The sequence below is a fragment of the Benincasa hispida genome, chromosome 4 (genome assembly GCF_027475165.1).
Source record: "Benincasa hispida cultivar pf3 chromosome 4, pf3_genome.v1.1, whole genome shotgun sequence".
In the NCBI taxonomy this organism is placed as follows: domain Eukaryota; kingdom Viridiplantae; phylum Streptophyta; class Magnoliopsida; order Cucurbitales; family Cucurbitaceae; genus Benincasa; species Benincasa hispida.
In genome coordinates, this window is record NC_143481.1 from 53,726,679 (window position 1) to 53,751,076 (window position 24,398).

At 32.1% G+C, this 24,398-nt stretch overlaps 1 protein-coding gene across 1 annotated transcript; it reads left to right on the plus strand.

The window, feature by feature from the left end:
* The first annotated feature begins 20,737 nt into the window (after positions 1 to 20,737).
* Positions 20,738 to 21,387, plus strand: CYS2 (PHYTOCYSTATIN 2). The gene has a single exon (XM_039030388.2). The coding sequence runs from the start codon at positions 20,936 to 20,938 to the stop codon at positions 21,329 to 21,331; it is 396 nt and encodes a 131-aa protein (XP_038886316.1). The 5' UTR covers positions 20,738 to 20,935; the 3' UTR covers positions 21,332 to 21,387.
* Positions 21,388 to 24,398: the final 3,011 nt, after the last annotated feature.

Here is a 24,398-nt window from a genome sequence, read left to right on the forward strand (position 1 = left end):
GAAAAAAAAAAATGTGGTTTCTTTTATGATCCTCAGGAAGATAAAGTATTTGTATCGAAATGAAACCTTCCTAGAAGAATATTATATAAAGAACTATCAACCTTGCAGTAAGCTAGTAATAGAAGAAATGTCCAAAGAACGACAAACGTATCAACAAGAGTTGTTGATCGAGTAGGTTCTTCAACAAGAGTTGTTGATCGAGCAGGTCCGTCAACAAGATTTGTTGATGAAACTGATACTCTACATCCTTCTCAAGAGTGGGAATGCCTAGTCATAGTGGGAGGGTTGTACAAACAGCCTGACCAGTACATGCATTTAACTGAAACTCAAATCATCATACCAGATGATGGTTTAGATGATCCATTGTGTTTTAATCAAGCAATGAATGATGTGGATAAAGACCAATGGCTTAAAGCCATGGACCTTGAAAAAGAATCTATGTATTTCAATTTTGTCTGGGATCTTGTAGATCAACCAGAAGGGGTAAAACTCATCGGTTGCAAATGGATCTACAAGAGAAAATGAGACCAAATTGGTAAGGTATATAGATTTTGAAGAAACCTTCTCTCCAGTTGCCATGATAAAGTCTATAAGAATACTCTTGTCCATAGCCACATTTTATGATTATGAGGTATGGAAAATGGATGTCAAGACAGCTTTTTTGAATGGCTATCTTGAAGAGAGTATCTATATGTCTCAACCAGAAGGGTTTATACAACAAGGTCAAGAGCAAAAGGTTTGCAAGCTTAATTGATCCATTTATGGATTAAAACAAGCTTCTAGATCCTGGAATATAAGATTTGACGCTACGATCAAATCTTATGGCTTTGAACAAAATGTTGACGAACCCTATGTATACAAGAAAATCATCAATAAAACTGTCGCTTTTCTGGTGTTGTATGTTGAAAATTCACTAATTTTGGCAAAATATAAAGCATGCTTTTACAGAAACAAGTGAGTTTCAAGACATACCTCTTGTAGAACTTCTTCAAAGCTCCTTCACCAGCTGCTATCTTCTCCAAATCTTGTTGTAGATCACCTCAAGATCTTCCCCACTATTCTCTTGGTGCTCTAGATTGAGTTGTGGGACTCAAAACAAGCTTGAATCAAGGGTAGGAAAAATGCTCAATGCAGAAAACTAGCTGAAGAACTCTTTCTTCAAATCCAATTTTCTCTCAAAATCTCTATAGATTGCTCGCCCGATTTTCGCTCCAATCTCTTCATTATATTGCAAATCAACATGCAAAGAGAAGAGTTGCATGAGTTGCAGCTCATGCTTGGATAAGTCAAGGCAAAGATAATACCATTTGAGTGAGCTACTTGGTGATGGATAATGGAAAAACCACTTTTTCCATTTTATGTGTATTTTTTTTTTCCTTTTTCAATTTTATCTCAAAAAATCAAAATTTGATTTTATTAAATATATTTTTATTTTAAAAATGAAAATTTTAATTAATTTCATAAATTAATTATTAAATAAAAATTAATTAATTTAATATCAAATATTAAATTAATTTTAACGCATATCTATCTTTGTACATTTAAATCATATTTAAATATATAAATTCTCCTATTCCGTTTAATTCTAATGTTAAACATATAATTATATCTCATATAATTACTAATTCCCTTAATTCTAATTTGAACGTTTCAAATTAACTTATCACGCTATTCTAGAGCTAGTCTGTTACGAGCTAGTATGGGGACCTCGCGGACCTACAGATTATGGGCTCCAACGATTCGAGATTAATTGGCTAAACTCATTAGACCAAATTAATCCCCATTCTTTAACTAATGGGTCACTCTACTAAAACCCATACTTGCACTCCCCTCACTGTAGATATATTATGTCCACATGATTTTACCATAATCAGCAGGTCGACCTTTCACAAGTTGTTCGTAATAATGGCTGGGTCAAATATCTGTTTTACCCTCGAGATTACGTCTTATTCCTCAAGTCCCTACTGATCCTCTAATGAACAACTGGTTTGTGATCCAATCACTAAACCAAACTCTCTCAGCCTAGTGAGAGGGTGGGGCCCCTTGCTCAAGACTTGTATTCAGTACTTGAGAGAACAACCTGTTGCCTATCCCTAAATCAGGTAGGTGTGACCTCTATCTTGCAAGGCTATGTCCCCAGCTATTCATCCGATCTTATCCCCAAAATGGTAAGCTTATTGAACAGTGCTGTTGGACTAATCTCACCGTTTTCATATCAAAGGATCATCCCGAACAAACAGGAGTTCATAGCTAGCTCCGGATTAAGATCGAATTAACCTAGGTTATATAGGTGAAATAGTCAGTCTTAAACAGTAAGCAGCGTTATAAAGTAAGAGTAACTTATTTCTTGGTCTTGATCTTATGCAAACTCATTGCATAGGACGACCCCGCTCCTCATGTCATAACATGTACGAATTAGAATCACATCGTATGTAGTACTTTACAACTCTTTGTAACAACTACAGAGTAGGCCACATCCAATGATGTTACCAGAATAAGGTACCCAACCTTATTCATGTACCATAGATCATTTTGACTATTTACTCAAACCTAATCCACTTTATGTCTCCACATAAAGTTCAAGTACTCATACAATAGTCATGAGTCTTAGTTTATTGGATTTAGACTTTCGTACAATTTATGAAATCAATAACAAGTATATGGATTATAGAAAATATTTTTCATTTTACAAACTGTGAGTTTTTAGGACATAAAACCCAACAATACTTCCACTTTGACTAAAACTCCAGTGGATCGATATATATAAATATATACAATGTTGAGTTTACATGCAGAGAATAAAATGTACAAATACAATAAACTAGGGCATCATAATAGCTATCAATTCTCTCACTTGCCCTATTGATACAAAACTCGTAGACCTAGTTCTTTTAGGTGACCCTTGAACACTTTAGCCGAGAGGGCCTTCGTAAATGGACCAGCTAAATTGTCTTAGGAAGCAATCTGGGTGACGATAACGTCTCCTCAGTGTACAATCTCCCTGATGAGATGGTACTTCTGTTCGATATGTTTTCCCCTTTTATGGCTTCATGGTTCCTTTGAATTTGCAACTGCTCCACTGTTGTCACAATAGAGAGTGACAGGCAAGTGCATATTAGGAACTACTTCCAAATTTATTAGGAACTTTCTGAGCCATACTGCTTTTTTTGTTGCTTCACTTGCAGCAACATACTCAACTTCGATTGTGGAGTCTGCAATACAACTCTGCTTGATGATCCTTCACACCACTGCTCCTCCGTTAAGAGTAAATACGGACCCCGAAGTTGATTTTCTAGAATCAATATCGGTCTAAAAGTCAGAATCAGTGTATCCAATAAGGATCAGATCCTTAGGACCATACACGAGCATCTAATCTCTCGTTCTCCGCAGATACTTGAGAATGTTTTTAACAGCAGTCCAATGGTCATGACCAGGATTGGACTGAAATCTACTGACAATTCCTATGGCATAGCATATATCGGGATAAGTACACAACATTGCATACATCAAACTCCCAACTGCAGATGCATATGGAATTCAATTCATCTTCTCAACCTCTTGAGGTGTCTTAGAACTTTGTTCCTTAGACAAGTGAATTCTTGCCTGAAAGGTAAATATCCTTTCTTGAAATTTTGCATTTTATACCTAGAAAACTTCTTGTCTATATTAGCTTGAGATAATGTCAATCTTTTGTTCTTGCGATTCTGAACTATTTGGATTCCAAGAACATACTATGCTTCTCCTAAATCTTTCATTTGGAATTTTGAAGGCAACCATCTCTTAACGTCAACTAGATATTCTACCTCATTCCCAATGAGGATGCTTAGATGATCCTTGTGCTTCCGCTGCTGTTGATACAATCCTACACTTTCCCCGTACTCTATATGGATGATATCCTACTAATTGGGAATGATGTAGGTAGGTTTTCTAACTGATGTAAAGAAATTGTTGGCCGCCCAATTCCAAATAAAAGATTTAGGAGAGGCGTAGTTTGTTCTAAGGATCCAGATCATTAGGGATCGAAAGAACAAAAGGTTGGCCAAATCTCAGGCAGAGTATTTTTACAAGATGCTTGTCAGATATTCGATGCACGATTCCAAGAAGGGTTTGTTACCTTTCAAGCATGGAATGTATTGTGTAAGGAACAGTGTTATAAGACTCCTCAAGATGTTGAGGCAATGAGACAAATTCTCTATGCATCGACTATTAGTAGCCTTATGTATTCATTATTATGTACCAGACCTGACATTTGTTATGCAACAGGGATTGTTAGTTGATATCAATCCAATCCAGGATTAGATTACTAGACAGCAGTCAAAACAATCCTCAAATACCTTCGGAGAATGAGGGACTATATGCTTGTGTATAGAGATAAGGATTTGATCCTTATAGAATACACAAACTCTAACTTTCAGACTGATCGAGATTCTCAAAAATCTACATCAGGGTCAGTGTTTACTCTGAATGGAGGAGCTATAGTTTGGCGAAACATCAAGCAAGGATTCACCGCAAACTCCACTATGGAAGTCGAATATCTAGCTACTTGTGAAGCTACTAAAGAGGTAGTTTGGCTTAAGAAGTTCCTTACTAATTTGGAAGTTGTTCCAAATATGTATTTTTCCATTACACTTTATTGCGATAATAGTGGTGCTATAGAAAATTCTAAGGAACCTATGAGTCATCGAAGAGGCAAACGCATAGAGCGAAAATATCATTTGATTCGGGATATTGTGCATCGAGTTGACATGATAGTCATGAAGATTGCTTCAAAGCACAACGTTGCTGATTCGTTTACAAAGGCTCTCATGGCTAAAGTGTTCGAGGATCAACTGGAAAGTCTGTGTATACGGGACATGCGGCATATTGTCTAATGCAAGTGGAAGATATTACTGGGATATATTGTGTACCCTTGTTTATTGTATTTTGTACTTTATTTGTATGGTACATTAGGCTCCCTTAGGACAAGTGGAAGATTGTTGGGATTGGTATCCTAAATCTCTTGTATTCTCGTAGTTTCTAAATATAGTATAAACAAATTGTTATTAATAAAATAATTTTTATTTTATGAGCATACACTCAATCCAATAAACTAAGATCATAGGTTATTTTATGTAATTTAAACATGTATGTAAAGACATACGGGTGGATCATGTTTAAATGATAACCTAAATAGTCTGTAGTAAATGGATAAGGTTGGGTACCTTATCTTGGTGACACTACAGATACGACCCGTTTTGTAGATGTTACAAGTGTTATAAAGTGCTACAAATGATCTAATTCTGATCATTCATGTGCAAATATGTGAGTGAGGGTATCCTATACAAAGAGTTTGTATAAGACTAGACCACGTAATGATAAACATTTGTATGAAGTCCTAAATCCAATAAATTAAGACCCATGACTATTGTATGAGTACTTAAACTTTATGTGGAGACACACGAGTGGATCAGGTTCGAGTAAATAGTCAAAATGATCTATGGTAAATGAATAAGGTTGGGTACCTTATTCTGTAGATGTGGCCTACTCTGTAGTTGTTACAAAGAGTTATAAAGTACTACATACGATGTGATCCTAATTCATACATGTTATGACATGAGGAGTGGGATCATCCTATGCAATGAGTTTGCATAAGATCAAGACCAAGAAATAAGTCACTCTTACTTTATAACGCTATTTACTGTATAAGACTGACTATTTCACCTAGATGACCTAGGTAACTCGATCTTAAACCTGAGCTAACTATGAACTCCTATTTATTCGGGATTGTCCTTAGATTTGCATAGTTGAGGGTTGGCTCAACAGCGCCAGCTCATTAAGACTCCCATTTCAAGGGTAAGACTGGATAGATAACTGGGGACATAGAGTGCAAGACGGAGTTCACGCCTACTCAATTTAGGGAGAGGAGAAAGGTTGTTCTCTCAAGTACTGAATCCAGGTCTTGAGCAAGGGGCCCCACCCTCTCACTGGGTTAAGAGAGTTTGGTTTAGTGATTGGATCACAAACCAGTTGTTCATTAGAGAATCAGTAGAGACTTGAGGAATAAGACGTATTCTCGGGGGTAAAACAGATACTTGACCCAGATGTTATTACGAACAACTTGTGAAAGGTCGACTTGTTGATTATGGTTAAATCATGTGGACATAATATATCTACAGTGAGGAAAGTGAAACTATGGGCTTTAGTGGAGTAACCCATTAGTTAACGAATGGAGATTGATTTGGTCTAATGAGTTTAGCCAATTAATCTCGGATCGTTGGAGCCAATGATCTGTAGGTCCGCGAGGTCCTCCTACTAGTTCGTAATGGACTAGCGCTAGAATAGCGAGATAAGTTAATTTGAAATGTTCAAATTAGAATTAAGGGAATTAGTAATTATATGAGATATAATTACATGTTTAATTTGAGAATTAAACGGAATAGGAGAATTTATATATTTAAATATATAAAGATGGATATGTGTTAACATTAATTTAATTTTTGATATTAAATTAATTAAGTTTTATTTAATAATTAATTAATTTTTTCATTTTTTAAATCAAAATAGATTTTATAAAATAAAATTTTAATTTTTGAGATAAAATTGAAAAAGAGAAAACAAAACACACAAAATGGAAAAAGGGGTTTTTCCATTATCCATCTTTCAATTAGCTCACACAAAATGCATTCAACCTTGCCTTGTCTTCTCCAAGCATGAGCTGCAACTCATGCAAACCTCTCCTTTGTATGTTGATCTGTAATATAATGAAGAGGTTGGAGTGAAAATCGGGTATGCAATCTATAGAGAATTTTAGAGAAAATTCGGGTTGAAGAAAGGGTCATTCAACAAGATTGCAGCAGTGAGCATTTCTCCTTCATCCCTTGATTCAAACTTGTTTTGAGTCCCACAACTCAATCTAGAGCACCAAGAGAATAGTGGGGAAGATCTTGAGGTGGTCTGCAACAAGATTTGGAGAAGATAACAATTGGAGAAGAAGTTTTGAAGAAGTTCTACAAGAGGTATGTCTTGAAACTCACTTCTTTTTCTGTAATAGCATGCTTTATATTTTGCCAAAATTAGGGAATTCGAGTGCTTAGATGATCCTTGTGCTTTCGCTATTGCTGATAAAATCCTACAATTGGTATTAGAGAATTAAATAAGCATTCAATTTGCCTTTATTTTGGTTTTGTGGGTGTTTTATATGAAAAATATGAAACTGGTGCACTAATATGCTTTTCCAGTTTTGGCTGTTTAATTCTCTTTAATTTCTCATTTAAATTTGTAATTGGCTCTTGTTTGATGAGCTTTTATGTGTTATCAAGAGTCTATAATTTATTTGGAGTCACAAGAGTCGAAATTAAGATGTAATTGAAGAAACAAGTGAAAGAGGTCGAGCTGTTGTTCCAGTTTTTCAGCTTCTGCACAAAATCGTTGTTGAGGTTCAGTTGCTAAGCGATCGTCTAGCTCCATGCGCTACACAATGTGAAGAAAAGCTAGACGATCGTATAGCAACAGGTGCTGGTTGTTGTAATATTGAACGCTAGACGATCGTGTACCTATGGGAGCTAAACGATACGTTCAATTTGCTATACAATAGCACTAAGCAGTCGTTTAGCTTTGGTATGTGAACTAAACGGTACATTGAATTTACTATATGATGGTACTACGCGATCATTTAGCTACGATGCGCGCTAAGCAATGCGATGAATTGTTACGCGATAGCGCTGAGCGATTGTTTAGATGCGGAGCTAAGCAATCGTGTAGACGAAGTGCTAAGCGATGCGTTGAAGTTTCTATGTGATGGAACTAAACGATTGCTTACCTACGAAATGCTAAGCGACGCGATGATATTCTATACGATGGAGCTGAGTGATCGTTTAGCTACGGCGGATACTGAACGATGGCATGAAAGCGCTAGATGATGGTATTACGCGATCATTTAGTTCTATACTATAGAACTAAGCAATGGAAGTCAGCGATCTTGTAGTTCTATACGATAGAAATAAGCGATCGTGTACCTTTGGGAGACACTAGGCGATCGTGTAGCTTTATGCGATAAAGCTAAACGATCATTTAGTTGAGGCAAACACTAAGCGATCGTGCAGTTCTTCACAACAAAAGGCGATGGAGCTAGACGATTGCCTTCAACGCTACACGATCGGCCTTTGTAAAACTTTGAGGTTGGACTGAGAGCAGCCGGTACGACCAGTTTTCTCAAGATTCAATCTGGTTCAATATTAAAGTGTTTTTGGCTGGCCCGGTTCAGACTTATCCAGTCCCGTTCAAGATGTTTGGGTTCAGTTTGGAGCAGTTCGAGCGGTTCAAAGACGGTTTTTGAAGCTAATTGTAATAGTTAGGCTTCTGTTTGCTTGTTTTTGCCAAAACTAAAACCATATCAGTCTTTGTTTAATTATTTATGCATTTGACGTATGTTATAATTAAATAAATCTTGTATGTCCATATAGTATGCCATTTAGATTTAAAATCCCACCATAGGAAGCATGTTACATGCATTAAAAGTATGTTATAATTTTTATAATATATAGTATGCATGTTAGGGTTTCTTGTATTTAATATAAATGTTATATTAAATATTGAATGCCTCATGTATGTTACGGATGTTTAGCATGTCTAAAGTTTTATAAGTTGTTATAAAATTAGGTTAGACATTTAAAATCCATAAACAACAGTTGCATGCTCACATAGGTTGACCACCTGTTTTAATTGTTAAAACTTATAAAACCTAGGTTACAAACTCAACCGGTATGTAATCATGTCTAAGGCCGGGGGTACTTAAGTTGACGGTTTACGGAATACCTCTTACTTAGGGATTATGGCCAAATTATTGATCATTGGTAACCAGTTTTATGAGCATACGTGGGTGATGTGAGGTAATAAAATGGTTTATCACCTAGACATCATAGGTTAAAATCTGATTATAAGAGTTATACTTGGATAAACCACATAGACTTAGGGTTGTTTTATTAGTCGACAAGAACATAAGTATAAATATACCCAAATAGAACACTTCAATGTCAGTTTAATAACTTCTATATGATAGAGTTATTAGAAAACTTCACTGGGATATTAATAACATATACGATACGTTATTTTTAACTCTCACGTTTCTAAAAGTTCACAATCTAGATTTAAGCAGTACTTTGTGTCACCTTGGTAGTTGATGGAATACGAGACATACGCAACGGAATAAGGATCTAATTACACTCTAATTGCTTTTAATTTAAAGGAAAAAAGCATGCAATTGAAGGAAAAAACACGAAATTAAAAATTACTTTTGAAGCTCCCGAAAACCGTTTTTCCTCGCTGAATCTCGACCCGAACTCTTTCGGACCACCATTAGAGTTGACCTACTATTCTCTAAACTTAGAACCGGATTGTGGGACCCGATGGATGAAGAACCCGAGAGAGAGAAAGAGATGGAAAAGAAGATGGAATTTTGGGTTGGGTTTTGGGTTTTGAATTTGCTCCAAAGTAGTGATTTTTTCAGCCCAAATTTAGAAACCAATTTTGGAAAAATGACCAAAAGTTTTTTCATTCAAATTGAAAGCCCAATTTATAGAAAAAAAATCATGCAACAATTACATGAAACAAATCCATAAAAATCCAACATCTAGATACCACTATCTAAGTGGGCTTAACGTCTTCACTATAAGCCAACACCTAGCCCACTATTTTGTTAGTGGAATTATCCAACAAAAGTTTGGATTTTTCCACTAATTATAGTCAAAGGGTAAAATAGTCATTTTGTCAAAGTCAAACTTTGACCAAAAAGTCAACATTTTGACTTTTTATGATTTTTTCGTGTTGACTAATTTTGACCTCCCGAGCATGAATCCGCATTCATTTTCTCGAAATTAAAATAATATTTGAATATAAGGTCGGTCAAAGTTTGACTTTTCAAAGTCAAAAGTCAACTCTTTGACGTTTTACATCTTTCACTATTTCCATTATTTTCGAGCTTCCGAATATGAACGTATTCATATTTTTGATATTTAAATCATATTTAAATATTAAAGTTGTATCTCTAAACTGAAAAACTGAACATTATATCACATATACTTGTCAGTTTCTCTCTCTTCACCTAATTCGAACAATTCGAATTATTCTATCATACTGTTCTAAGTTTACTCCATATGAGCTAGTAGGGGAACCTAATGAACCTATAGATCATGGGTTCCAACGATCCGAGATTAGCTACCTAAACTCTTTAGACAGAGCTAATCAACATTCGTTAACTAACGGGTCATTCCACTATAGTCCTGTAGTTGCACTCCCCTCACTATAGATATATTTGTGTCCACTTGATATAACCATGATTAGTAAGCTAATCCTTCACATGTTGTTCTAATCTTGGTTGGGTCATAAAAATCGTTTTACCCCCAAGACTACATCTTGTTCCTTAAGTTCCACTAATCCTCTAATGAACAATTGGTTTAAGGTCCAACCTATAAACCGAACCCCTCTCAGACCAAGGAGAGGGTGGGGCCCCTTGTTCAAGACCTGAATTCAGTACTAAAGGGAACAACCTATCTACCGTCCCTATAATGGGTAGAAGTAAATTTCGTCTTGCACCCTATGTTCCCAGCTATCCATCTGATCTTACCCCTGAAATGAGAGGCTTATTGGGCCAGCGATAATGAGCTGCCCTCACCTATGCAGATCTAAGGATAATTCCGAGTGAACAGGAGTTCATAGTTAGCTTAGGATTAAGATTAAGTTACCAAGGTCATCAATTAACGAAATAGTCAGTTTTATACATAAAACGGCATTTAGAACGTAAAAAGTGACTATTTCATGGTTCAGTCTTATGTAAACTCTTTACATAGGATGCCCCTACTTTCATGTCTCCACATGAACGATTTAGGATCACATCGTTTGTACTAACTACAAAATGGGCCGCATCCATAGTGTCCCCAGAATAAGACGCCCAACCTTATTCATATACTATAGATCATTTTGGCTATATATTTGAACTTGATCCACATTTATGTCACTACATAAAGTTCAAACTACATTAAATAGCCTCAGGACCTTAGTTTATTGGATTCAAAATTACAATTTCAATAACAATTTTATTGAAAAACAAAATAGAATATGTTTATTAATTTACAAACTACGAGTTTTAGGACATAAAATCCAACAGTAATGACCTCCCTTTGGAAAGTATTTTTTAGCTTAAATCTAGATTTTGGTGAATAAGAGAAAGTTGTTCAAATATAAGTCTATTATACGATAAATAGATTTTAACTACCATGTCTCCACATAGTTTACACCGTAAGATTCATATGACGTTTCATGTCACCTTGGGAGTGACCTCCCTTTGGAGAGTGTTTTGTATGAGTCAATATCAAGGTAAACGGAGGAAGTAGTTCATAGTAAGTGGGTGAAGGCTATGTGTCAATATTTCCTACGGTCTCCTCCATTAGTCTAAACCGTGAGATTCCTATGTTTTGCTTGCTGGTTAGCTTTAAGCAGCCCTTTGCTAGTCGTTTAGCAACGGCTATCCCCACGGAGGGTTGTAACATAAGATTCGGAACAACACAGACTTCAGTAAAATGAATAGGGTCCTATAGTTCCATTTTGGATGTTGTCTTCTATTTTGAAGGCAAATTCGTACCGTCCTATAGGATATGAAAATGGAGGGTCACACTTACAAGAATTACTAAGTTGTTAGTAAAGATATTGACCAAAAACGATAACTAAACGACTATAGGAATAAGAGTTATTCCAGAGACAATAGGAATAAGAGTTATTTTGAGGATAGTGTTTAGTCAAATTTGTTTGTTTTAGTGAAGGAGTATGTGACTGCCCTTCGATAGCCCATATTCTGACTCACTAAAGTATCGTTTCAAATAATGGTTATGGGTACATTATTACTTTTTTGCTAAAATTTGATCTTGAATTTATATACAATTTTCTAATTAGAATTTGTTTGAATTTTATCAGCATGTCGAAATCTAGAATACTCATTTCTGATGTACATAACAGTAAAATCAAATCAGCAAACAAATTACTAGTGGTTGATTATACAAAAAGAATTTAACAGAGGATTGTTCTCTATCTCCTAACTCATCTGAAATTATGAATTATGTAGATGAGAATGTTGAATTCGAACAACAAGATAAATATGATTTACTTGTTATCGAAGCATGTTTAGTGGAAAACAATAAAATCTGGATAATTGATTCAAGTGCGGCTAATCATATACTATCTCACAGGAAACAAGTTCCTAGAGATAGTTGACAGAAAGTGAAACAATTTTTAAGGTAGGGACCAAGGAGATTGTTTCAGCCAAAGCAGTGGGATATATGAAGTTATTTATAGGAGATAAGTACATTTATTTGAAAAATGTATATTATATTCCTTCTATAAAAAGGAATCTAATATTTGTCTCTTATTTGCTAGAACAAAATCATAAAGTTTATTTTGAAAATGATGAAGTGTTCATCAAAATGGGAAATAAACAGATTTGCTCTGCAAAGCTCGAAAATAACTTGTACATGTTAAAGCCAACTGAGGTCAAAGCTGTGTTGAACATAGAGATGTTTAAAATTGTTGGGACTGATAAGAAAAGGTTGATTTCTCCAAATGCCTAGTTTATTGTATTTCCCTTTATGTTTCTCAACCTTGTATTGTATATATTTGTTCTCACTAGAGTTTTAGTCCAAGTGGGAGATTGTTGGGAATGTCCTAGAACTCGCAGTTCATGTTAAACATTCTATTTATCAATAAATATTATTGAGTAATTTATTCGATAAAGTTGTTAATTTTGCATTCTATTATGAAAATCCAATAAACATATCCATGGCTATAGTGTGAATACTTTAAATTTATGTGGTGACATAAACAAGATCAAGTTAATAGTATATAGCCTAAATGGTCTAATAAGTATATGGATGAAATTGGGTGTCTCATCTTGGTAACACTATTGGATGCAGCCCATTTTGTAGGTAATACAAATGATGTGATCCACAGATCATTCATGTAGAGACATGTGAGTGGGAACATCCTATGCAATGAGTTTGCATATAGACTGGACCACGAAATAGTCACTTTTCTTTATAACGATCGTTTACTGTTAAAACTGAGTATTTCATTTAAGTAACCTAGGATAATTCGATCTTAATCCTGAGCTAGCTATGAACTCCTGTTTGTTCGGGATTATCCTTTGATCTGCATGGGTGAGAGTAGTCTAACAGCACTGCTCAATAAGCCTTCCTTTTTATTGAGAAGATCGGATGAATAGCTGGGGACATAGCCCTGCAAGATGGAATTCACTCCAATCCGATTTAGGGTTAGCAGATAGGTTGTTCTCTTAAGTACTGATTCTAGGTTTTGAATAATCGGGGCTTCGCCTTCTCATGATAGAGAAAGGACTTGATTCATAAGTATTATGAATCAAATTGTTCATTAGAGGGTCAATGGGAACTTAAGGAACGAGATGTATTCACAGGGGTAAAACGGGGATCTTGATCCAACTGTGATTACGAACGACCTGTGAAGGATCAACTTACTGATCATGGTTATATCGAGTGGATATAATATATCTACAGTGAGGGGAGTTCAACTATGGGCTTTAGTGGGGTGACCCGTTAGTTAACGAATAGGGGTTAATTCGGTGTAATGAGTTTAGTCAATTAATCTCGGATCGTTAGAGCCCATGATCTGTAGGTCCGCAAGGTTCCCCTACTAACTTGTAAATGGATTAGCTTTAGAGTAGCATGATAAGTTAATTTGAAACATTCAAATTAGAATTAAACGAAATAGGAGAATTTATATTTAAATATGATTTTAATATATGAAAGTGGATTTGTGTAAAATTAATTTAATATTTGATATTAAATTAATTAGAATTAATTGAATTATTTAAATAATTATTTATTAATTTGATTAGAAAATTAATTTTACAAAATTAATAATATTTTTAATTTTTGAAATTAAATTGATTTTTGAAATCATTTATGAAATTGAAGAGTTGGAAAAACAACACAAAAATGAAAATATGGTTTTTTCCATTAAACCTTCAATTAGCTCACACCAAACCCACTTATTTTGGCTTCAATAACTCTAAGCATGAGCTGCATCTCATGCAGCCATCTTCTTTGCATGAAAGACCTGCAATAAATAAAAAAGATTGGAGTGGAATTCGGGCATGCATCAAAAGAGTTTTTGCTAAAAAAATTCGGGCTGAAAAGTTGTTCTTCAAGTGGGTGGGTTGTAGCAGTGAATTCTCCTTTCCTTTCATTCAAGCTGATTTTGAGTCCCACAACTTATTCTAAAGCTCCAAGAGAATAGTGGAGAATATCTTGAGGTGATTCATAGCAAGTTTTGAAGAAGGTTACAGCTAAGAATCAAGATTTCTAGGAGTTCTACAAATGTATGGCTTCAAAACCTCCTGTGATTGATGAGCATGCTTTAGTTACTGCCAAAATTAATGAATTAGAGTGCTTATCGATCCTTGTCGCTTCCACTGCATGCTGATATACTCTTACAATTGGTTTCAGAGCATCATTTAAGCACTCAATTTGGTTTAATTTTGGTTTGGTGGGTGTTTTTCATGAGTTATATGAACATGGTGCATTGATATGGTTTTCTGAGTTTTGGCATTTAATTTCTCTTTGATTTCTTGATTAAATTTGTAATTGGCTCTTGATTCATGAGCTTATATGTGTTCTCAAAAGTCTGTAATTTATTTTGAGTCATTAGAGTTGAAATTTAGATGTAATTGAAGAAACAAGTAAAGAAGGTCGAGCTGCAGATTCCAGTTTTTTCAGCCTCTGCTCAAATAATTAAAGAAACAAGTAAGAAATTAGAGTGCTTATTGATCCTTGTTACTTCCGTTGCATGCTGATATACTCTTACAACTCACATTATAAACTCACATTAACTCCTCTATAACTATAATGGAGTTATGTGTTTATTTAATTTATATTAAATTAAATCTAATTTAATTAAGTAATTATTAAATAATTAATCTTAATTAATTAAATATCACATATTTAATTAATATTAAATTTGAATTATATTCAAATGTATTTCTCTCTTACAACCTATAATTTTAATGTGTATCACATTCATATTAATTTTAACCTATAATTTTAATATGAATCTCATTCACATTAAATTTAACATATAGTTTCAATATGAATCTCATTCATATTAGATTTAACTTATAGTTATAATGGTATTCATATTATTTAATATTTGAATCTTATTCAAATACATTATTCTCTCATATAGTTTAATATTTTGATCTCATTCAAAATTAACTTTATAATATAATGTATCTGTAGGATTGTGTCAGCAACAACGGAAGCACAAGGATCATCTAAGCATTCAAATTCACTAATTTTGGCAAAATATTAAGCATGCTCTTGTAGAAAAACAAGTGAGTTTCAAACTTTTTCAAAGTTCTTTCTCCAGCTGCTATCTTCTTCAAATCTTATTGCAGACCACCTCAAGATCTTTCCAATATTCTCTTGGTGCTCTAGATTGAGTTGTGGGACTCAAAACAAGTTTGAATCAAGGGATGAAGGAGAAAAGCTCACTGCAGCAACCTTGTTGAAGAACCTTTTCTTCAACCCGACTTTTCTTTAAAATTCTCTATAGATGGCATCATCGTTTTTCACTCCAATCTCTTCACTGTATTGCATATCAACATGCAAAGGAGTGAGTTGCATGAGTTGTAGTTCATACTTGGAGAAGAGAAAGCCAAGAAGATGCATAATGTGTAAGCTACTTCAAAGATGGATAATGAAAAATATTTTTTTTCCATTTTAGTGTTTTGCTTTTTTACTTTTTCCAATTTTATCACAAAATCAAAATTTGATTTTAAAAAATGAAAAATATAATTAATTTCATAAATTAATTATTAAATAAGACTTAATTGATTTAATATCAAATATTAAATTAATTTTAACACATATTCATCTTTATATATTTAAATCATATTTAAATATATAAATTCCCCTATTCCATTTAATTCTAAAATTAAACATGTAATTATATCTCATATAATTACTAATTCTCTTAATTTTAATTTGAACGTTTCAAATTAACTTATCACGCTATTCTAAAGCTAGTCCTTTACGAGCTATTAGGGGGACCTCGTGGACCTACAGATCATGGGTTCCAACGATCCGAGATTAATTGGCTAAACTCATTAGACCAAATTAATCTTCAATCGTTAACTAATGGGTCACTCCACTAATGCCCATAGTTGCACTCCCCTCACTGTAGATATATTATGTCCACATGATTTAACCATAATCAACAAGTCGACAAAGTTGTTTGTAATAACGACTGTGTCAAATATCTATTTTACCCCCGAGATTATGTCTTATTGCTTAAGTCCCTATCGATCCTCTAATAAACAACTGGTTTGTGTTCCAATCACTAAACCAAACTCTCTCAACCCAGTGAGAGGGTGGGGCCCCTTGTTCAAGACCTGGATTCAGTACTTGAGAGAACAACCTTTCTCCTATCCCTAAATCGAGTAGGCGTGAACTTCATCTTGCATCCTATGTCTCTAGCTATCTATCCAATTTTATCCCTGAAATGGGAGTCTTATTGAGTTGGCGTTGTTGAACCAACCTTCAACTATGCAAATCTAAGGGCAATTCCAAATAAACAGGAGTTCATAGTTAGCTTAGTATTAAGATCGAGTTACCTAGGTCATCTAGGTGAAATAGTCAGTCTTATACAGTAAACAGCGTTATAAAGTAAGAGTGACTTATTTCTTGGACCTGTCTTATGCAAACTCATTGCATAGGATGTCCCCACTCCTCGTGTCATAACATGTACGAATTAGGATCACATCGTATGTAGCAGCACTTTACAACTCTGTGTAGCAACTACAGAGTAGGTCACATCCAATGGTGTTACCAGAATAAGGTACCCAACCTTATTCATGTACCATAGATCATTTTGACTATTTACTTGAACCTGATCCACTCTTATGTCTCCACATAAAATTCAAGTACTCATAAAATAGTCATGGGTCTTAGTTTATTGGATTTAGACCTTCGTACAATTTATGAAATCAATAACAAGTATATTGATTATAGAAAATGTTTATCATTTTACAAATTGCAAATTTTTAGGACATAAAACCCAACAGTATCTATATATGTATTATGTATAATGTATCTATATACATTATATTAATAACTATATCATATATAATGTATTATTTATATACAATTAACTTAAATTCTCTTATGATTTGAACAATTCAAATTCTTTCAAAACTAAATATTCCTTGTTTTATTCTTAGTGTGGAAATAAAGGGACCTAATGGACCTACAGATTCAAGCTTCAGCAATACGACATTAATTAATTAAACTCTTTAATTAGATTAATCTTAATTAATTAATCAACATTCATTAACTGTGGGTTACTCTATTAAAGACCCACAGCTGCACTCTTCGCACTGTACATATATTTTTATGTCTATGGATATAACCAATTATCAGTAAGTCCACTCTTCACGAATTGCTTATAACTACAGTTAGGTCAAATTACCGTTTTACCCCTATGGTTACCTTTTACTCCTTAAGCCTTATTGATCCTCTAATGAACAATCTATTTATGATCCTACCATAAACAAAAACCCTCTCGGGCGAATAAGAGGGAGGGACCCCATTATTGAAGACCCAAGATCAGCACTTAACGGGAGCAATTCATCTACTTACCCTAAATAAGGACTAAGTAAATTCCATCTTGTGTAGTTATATTCCTAGCTCCCTACTTGGACAAATTCCCAAAATGGTAGGCTTATTGAGTCGGCGACTCGGGCCACTCTCATCCATACAAATCAAATGACTGCCCTCATGGATAAGAGTTCATAACTCACTTAGGATTGAGGTCTATGGTCATCCTATGAAATGTTAATCTCTTCAATTAACGGTGTTATGATGAGAGATTAATCATGTCGCGGTCCAATCTTATACAAACTCTTTGTATAGGATACCTCCACTCGCATGTCTTCACATGAATAATTTGGATCAAATCGTTTGTAACACTTACAACTCTTGCTACATTTACAAAGCGGGTCCGTAGTGTCATCAGAATAAGGTACCTAACATTATTCATATACTATAGACCATTTAAGTTATTACTTGAACATGATCCATCTATATGTCTATCAAATACTTTTTAAATTACATAAAATAACATTGGATCTTCCCTCAATGCACGAATAATTACATATTTAAAATAATCAATCATTATTTTAAATAACTTATTAACTACAAGGCTTTATGGTATATATCCCAACAACTTGCGCTCTCAGAGCCACCACAATAAAAGAAAAACCTAAAATCAACCAAGGGGTCTTTTTTTTTTTTTTTTTGAAAATGTAGATAACTGGAATCTTAGATGTTCAGAATTATAAATGTACAGAACTATAGATGTCTGACATTTTAGATTACCATGTGTTGTTTTATATGAATATTTTTGCAGGTATCTGGGAATATTTTGATAATCATGTTTGTTTTGTAGAAATTCTACTCAAGAGTGTCTTAAATTTACATAATATTCCAAGAATACCCATACAATTATTTATTTATTTATAATTAATTTTTGCTTATGTAATATATTTATTTTTATCAATTTAAATTTCTTTTTAAATTAATACAATTTATATTATTTTTATATGTTGGTTTTCTCAAAAATAATATATCATAATCTTATATTTTCTATAAAATAAATATTAATTTAAATTTAAATTTAAATATCTTGCTAAAAGAATAATAAGAATTACAATAATAACAAATATATATATATAGTTGACAATATTTATTTTAATTATATAATGCAAATGAAGATTAATTTATATATGTAAAATAGAAAAAAGAATGCAAAAAATGAGGATGCCTCAACTCGGAAATCTGAAAAATCTATGTTTTAAGAGAATATCCAAAACTCTCGAGATGTCCTCCATAAGAATATCCTAGGATATCTCAAAATCTCCAGATATTCAGATATCTTACAATACCATAAAATAAATACGATAATCTAGATGTTCATTCTATGAAAATCTAGAATGCTCGTGAAACAAACTACCCTTAGATTTGGATGTGTTCTTTCGGAAAAAGGTTGTGAGAATTGCTTGAAAATTTTCTAAATAAAACCATTACTCCATGGCAACACTCCCAACCGAAGACTCAAAAGTTACACATCTTGATTGGTTGAACGTTTACAAGTCCAAAAATATATCATACCAAGGCCAAGAAATGGACAAATTAAATGAAAAAAACATATATATAAATAAAAAGTTAGAAAAAATGTGAAAAGAAAAAGTAGAAAAGGGATTGAAATGAAAATTTGGAAGCATGCAAAAATGAGAGGTGGCGAGCAGAGGATGAATTAGAAGTGTGTGTTGGCGGAGAAAGGGAAGAGAATTTAAATTCTTTCTTATCTAATAATACCTCCTCCATCCCCAACACAACACCATCAAATTTAACCCCACTCTACATATATATTCTTTTATTTGTTTTTTTAAATATATAAGATTATTTTTAAATATAGAAAAATAAATTAAAATATAATAAAATTTTAACTATCAATAATAGATGTTGATAGACACTGATTAACTTTTATCAGTATCTATCAGTGATATTGATAGATACTGATAGAAGTCAATCAGTGTCTATTATTGATAATTTTGTAAATATTTTCAAGAATTTTAGAAATAATTTCCCAAAGTTATATTTTTTTTTTTTTTTTTTTGAAACTTTTACGGATAGAAAAATTTTCAAACTTTACAGAAATAAGAAAATAAATACTAATATACCTTTATCAGTTTCTATCATTGATAGATATTGATAGACTTCTACCAGTCTCTATTAAAGAAGATTAAAATTTTATTATTTTGTATAAATAGTTTAATTTATTTTTCTATTTTTGAAAATCTCTTTTTTTATATTTAGTTTCTAAGGTTTTAAAATAGTATATATTTAATTCTTAAGTTATCTTTAATACATTTAATTTTTTTTATATTTGGTTTCTAAGGTTTTAAAATAGTATACATTTTATATTTGATTTCTAAGGTTTTAGATCAAAACATGTACACTAGATACAAAATCTAGGACCAAAAAGTTATCTTTTTTTCAAAAATTTATTAAGACACAAATATGCACCTACTTAAAAGTTTATGAATTAAACTTATAATCTTACAAATGGATAATTGCAATGGATAATACCTTTCTGATTAATAATTAATTAAGTACTATGTTACAATATTTCTAAAGAGTTATAAATAAAGTAAAATTTATTAGTCATAGATTTTATCATGGATAGATATTAAAAATTGTATCTAAATATTATTATATCTACAAATTCTTTTGCATCGTATTATAACAAGTAATTAGTTAGACTACATTAGCCAATAATTTAGACTTAATATCAACTTCAAGAAATTTAAAATAATTTAAAAATGATAAAATAATTAGTTGAATTCTTTATAGAATCCTATAAGGGTAGGGATTGGTTTTTTTTTAATTTAAAAATTAAATGTAACAATAAAAAAATCTAAGAATAGAAAAAAATGTCAAATTATTTTTAAAAAAAATAGTAAGAAAATATTTATAGATATTAATAAACTTCTATCAACTAATCTATCAATTAGATCAATTTTATCAAACTCTATCGAATAGAATTAAAATTTTATTATTTTATATAAATAGTTTCCGTATTGTTTTATTTTTAAAAATCTCCTTAAAAAATATATGGAAAAAAAAAAAACAAAACCAAGAGGAAGATCCATTCCGATAAATTTTTGTCTGGATTGAGGTTTGTCCAGAAAAGACGCGGCACACCGCTATCCCCACACCTGGCTTTCTTATTCGCGTGTCCAAACAACCCCCATCTTCTTCACTATATCAACTCTCCGCTCCCCATCCCTCAATTCCGCAAACAAAAAGAAAACCATCCAATAATGGGGAAAACAAAATTATCTGTTATGGCCGCCGTGGCGGTGGCTTTGGTGGCGGCGGCCGTGGTGGCGGAAGGTTACGGCGGAAGAGTAGGCGGAAGGATGGAGATCAAAGACGTGAAGAGGAATGAGGAGGTACAGCGATTAGGAAGATTCAGCGTGGAGGAGTACAATCATCGGATGGGAGGCGGCGGAGGAAAGGTGAAGTTCGCGGCGGTGATTGCGGCGGAGAGGCAGGTGGTGTCGGGAATTAAATACTATTTGAGAATTTTGGGGATTCAAAATGGGGAGAGCAAAATTTTTGACTCGGTTGTGATTGTGAAGCCCTGGATTGGTTCTAAGCGCCTTCTGGATTTTTCGCCTTCTATAGTTTCGAGCACTCCCATTTTTAATTTCTGATTTTTCTTTCTTTCCCTTTGGTATGCCTAAATAAATACGAAAATGATTTTCTTCCATTTTTTCTTCTGCAAATTAAGTGCACCCCCGAGTAGCAGCGTGTGTTCATGAGTTGAGTTGGATTGAAATTTTTTTAGATCTTAACTTGTAAATTTTTTCAATCAATCTAATCTAAATATTTGGTTGATTAATTCACTTAATCGGATTATTTTTTAAAAATTTTATTAAAAAAAGCAAAAATGTAAATAAATTATTCAAAAAATATTGAAATTAAATAAAATTAAAATCGATATACTTATTTAGTTTTACCAGCGAGAGGAAAATATATTTTTTTAAGTTAATAATAAATTCAAGTTGGATCGGATTGGTTTAAATTATATTAGGAAAATCCATGAACTAATTCAAATCCATAAAATTTTCATTTATTTGAACACAATTCAAATCGTATAGTTGGCTTGAGTTGATCGGTTTTTTCAGGTTATCGAGTTTTTTTAACACTCCTGTTAAGTAGTACTAAGATGTCCACTAACTATGCTAACAACAAATTAAATATACTTGTAAGTGGTATTGACATGCACATTAACCATCTTAACCAGTCAAAGGTTTAATCTAAACGTACAATGATTTATCGCAAATTAGGTGTATCTACAAGTAGTATTGATATAGACATGTACACTAACTATGCTCTTACTTGCATTAATTTATAGTAAATTAAATGTACTTGTAAGTAGTATTGACATGCACCCTAATCACGTTAATTAGTCAGAGATACGATCTCTTACTTGCAATAATTTATAATAAATTAAGTGTATTGGTAAGTAGTATTGACATATAAACTCACATGTACACTAATTATGTTTATTGCCACCAACAGAATTGTTGAATATTGTACTAGATTAATAAGATCTTATTCAATTTAAAATCTTTAATTTAAAGAGAGAAATTTCGAAATTCACTTTTTTTTAAGTTTAATGGGTAAATCCATTTAAAATAGCCATTTTTAAATATAAAAAAAATAAAATAAATTATTTATAAAATATAGTAAAATTTTAAAACTATCCATGTACGTTGATAGATACGGATAGAAATCTATCAGCGTCTATCATTGATAGTTCTAAAATTTTACTATATCTTATAAATATTTTCAACAGTTTTACCATTTAAAATAATTTCCTTTTTAAAACTTATGGGATTTAAAATATTACATTTAAAGCAATCTTTAAATTTTGGAGTTGTTCAATGAGGAAAAAGATTGTATCATGGGGGGCTTTCTACACTTAATAACCTAATTAAATAGGTCAAATTACAAGAATAACTTAACTTTACCATTTTCTCTATAAATAGTCTAATATGTTATAATATTACATAAAAATCGCCCAAAAGTCATTAATATTCCATTAATTTTTGCCTTTCTTCATTTAAAAAAAAAAAACGAAAAGATAAAAATATTAAAAAAAAATGGAAATCATGTGCAAGTAGTTTTTTTTTTTTTTTCCAAATTTTCAAAACCCAAAATAATTTTCATTTCCATTAAATTTAGAAGATCTTTATTTACAAATTTTTCTTTTTACAAATTTTGAATTTTGACTTAAATTTTAGAATCTCCATACATTTAATACATAATTATAGTACCAAATCTTGGCTTTCATCTACATTTCTTTATATGTATACTAGGTTTATTTTTAATATATACGACGCTATTTCTAATATATATAATGTTTATTTCAAATATATTTAGAACAATTAGAGATTTAAAGTTGTTATATAATATATATCAATATTATAATTTTGGTTTCATTTCTATTAAAATATTTATTTCACTTACTTTGTCACATCTATCCATATATATTTAGTTATTTTGCAAATATATGTCTCATATTATATAATAATAATGATATGGTAAATTGCAAAATTCATCCTTCAAGTATGGTAATTGTTGCAATTTTCACCTGAAAGACGTTTCATAGCAGATGGATAATTTTGAGAACATAACCACCATAACATATTCTTGAGATTTAGAGATATATAACCTATTTGTTAACGAATAAAATAAGAAACGTTTAAATGGAAAACACTCATTAAAGATGATATATTTCATAATTAATTATTAATAAAAAAAACTTTCTAATTATTTAATATTAAATTTATTTTTATTTTCTTTAATATTTTAATTATAAAATACTATAAAAATTAGATAAGAGTAAGAATGTACTACAAGACTAAATTTGTCCAGAAAAATCGGTAGAAATCTAGTTATGAAATATCATTCAAGTTTAGGCTATTTATGAAATATAAATAGATTAATTGTTTAAACTTTTCAAGTAAGTCTATTAGTATTGAATATGATTTAGCCCAAAATTGTCTAAACCCAAATCCAAATGAATAGGAAATAGTAAAACATAGCAATATTTTAGGTTGCATTTTGAAAATGGTCAAAACACACAAATCTTCAAAACTATAACAAATTGCCTCTTTTCCGAAAATACCCTCAATAATGCGTGAAATACGGTATGATTAAATCTGAATATTGATATCAAATTGAGCATAGTTCAATTGGTATTCAAGTATACTAAAAACCACAATGTCTAGAGTTCGAATGTACTTACAAAAAATTGGAAAAAAAAATCGAGTGTTTGTGACTATAAGCCTAATTTAAAAAAAAAAAAAAAGACAAAAAAAAAAAGACAAAAAAGAAAGGCTATAAAACCACCTCGAATCTTCTTTTTTTTTTAAAAAAATTCTTGATTTTGAGGAAAAAAATTATTTAACCAATTTAAAAGATTCATAGAAGCTCAAAAGACTCCTTGAAGACCGATGACTCTACAATTCTTTGAAGATCGAAGACTCTTCGAATGACCATGACATTTTTGAAGTGGTTAAAAAATCTTCAAGATCAAAAAGTTTGAGATTAGAAGGCTTTGAAGACCAGAAGACTTTTAAGAAAAATTAAAATTTTGACCGTGAGAACAAACTTTTTAGTAACCCTCAAGTGAAGCATACGTTCAAGCAAAAGAATCAACCAATAAATATTAGAAATTGTATCACCATATCCACATATTATAAATCAATA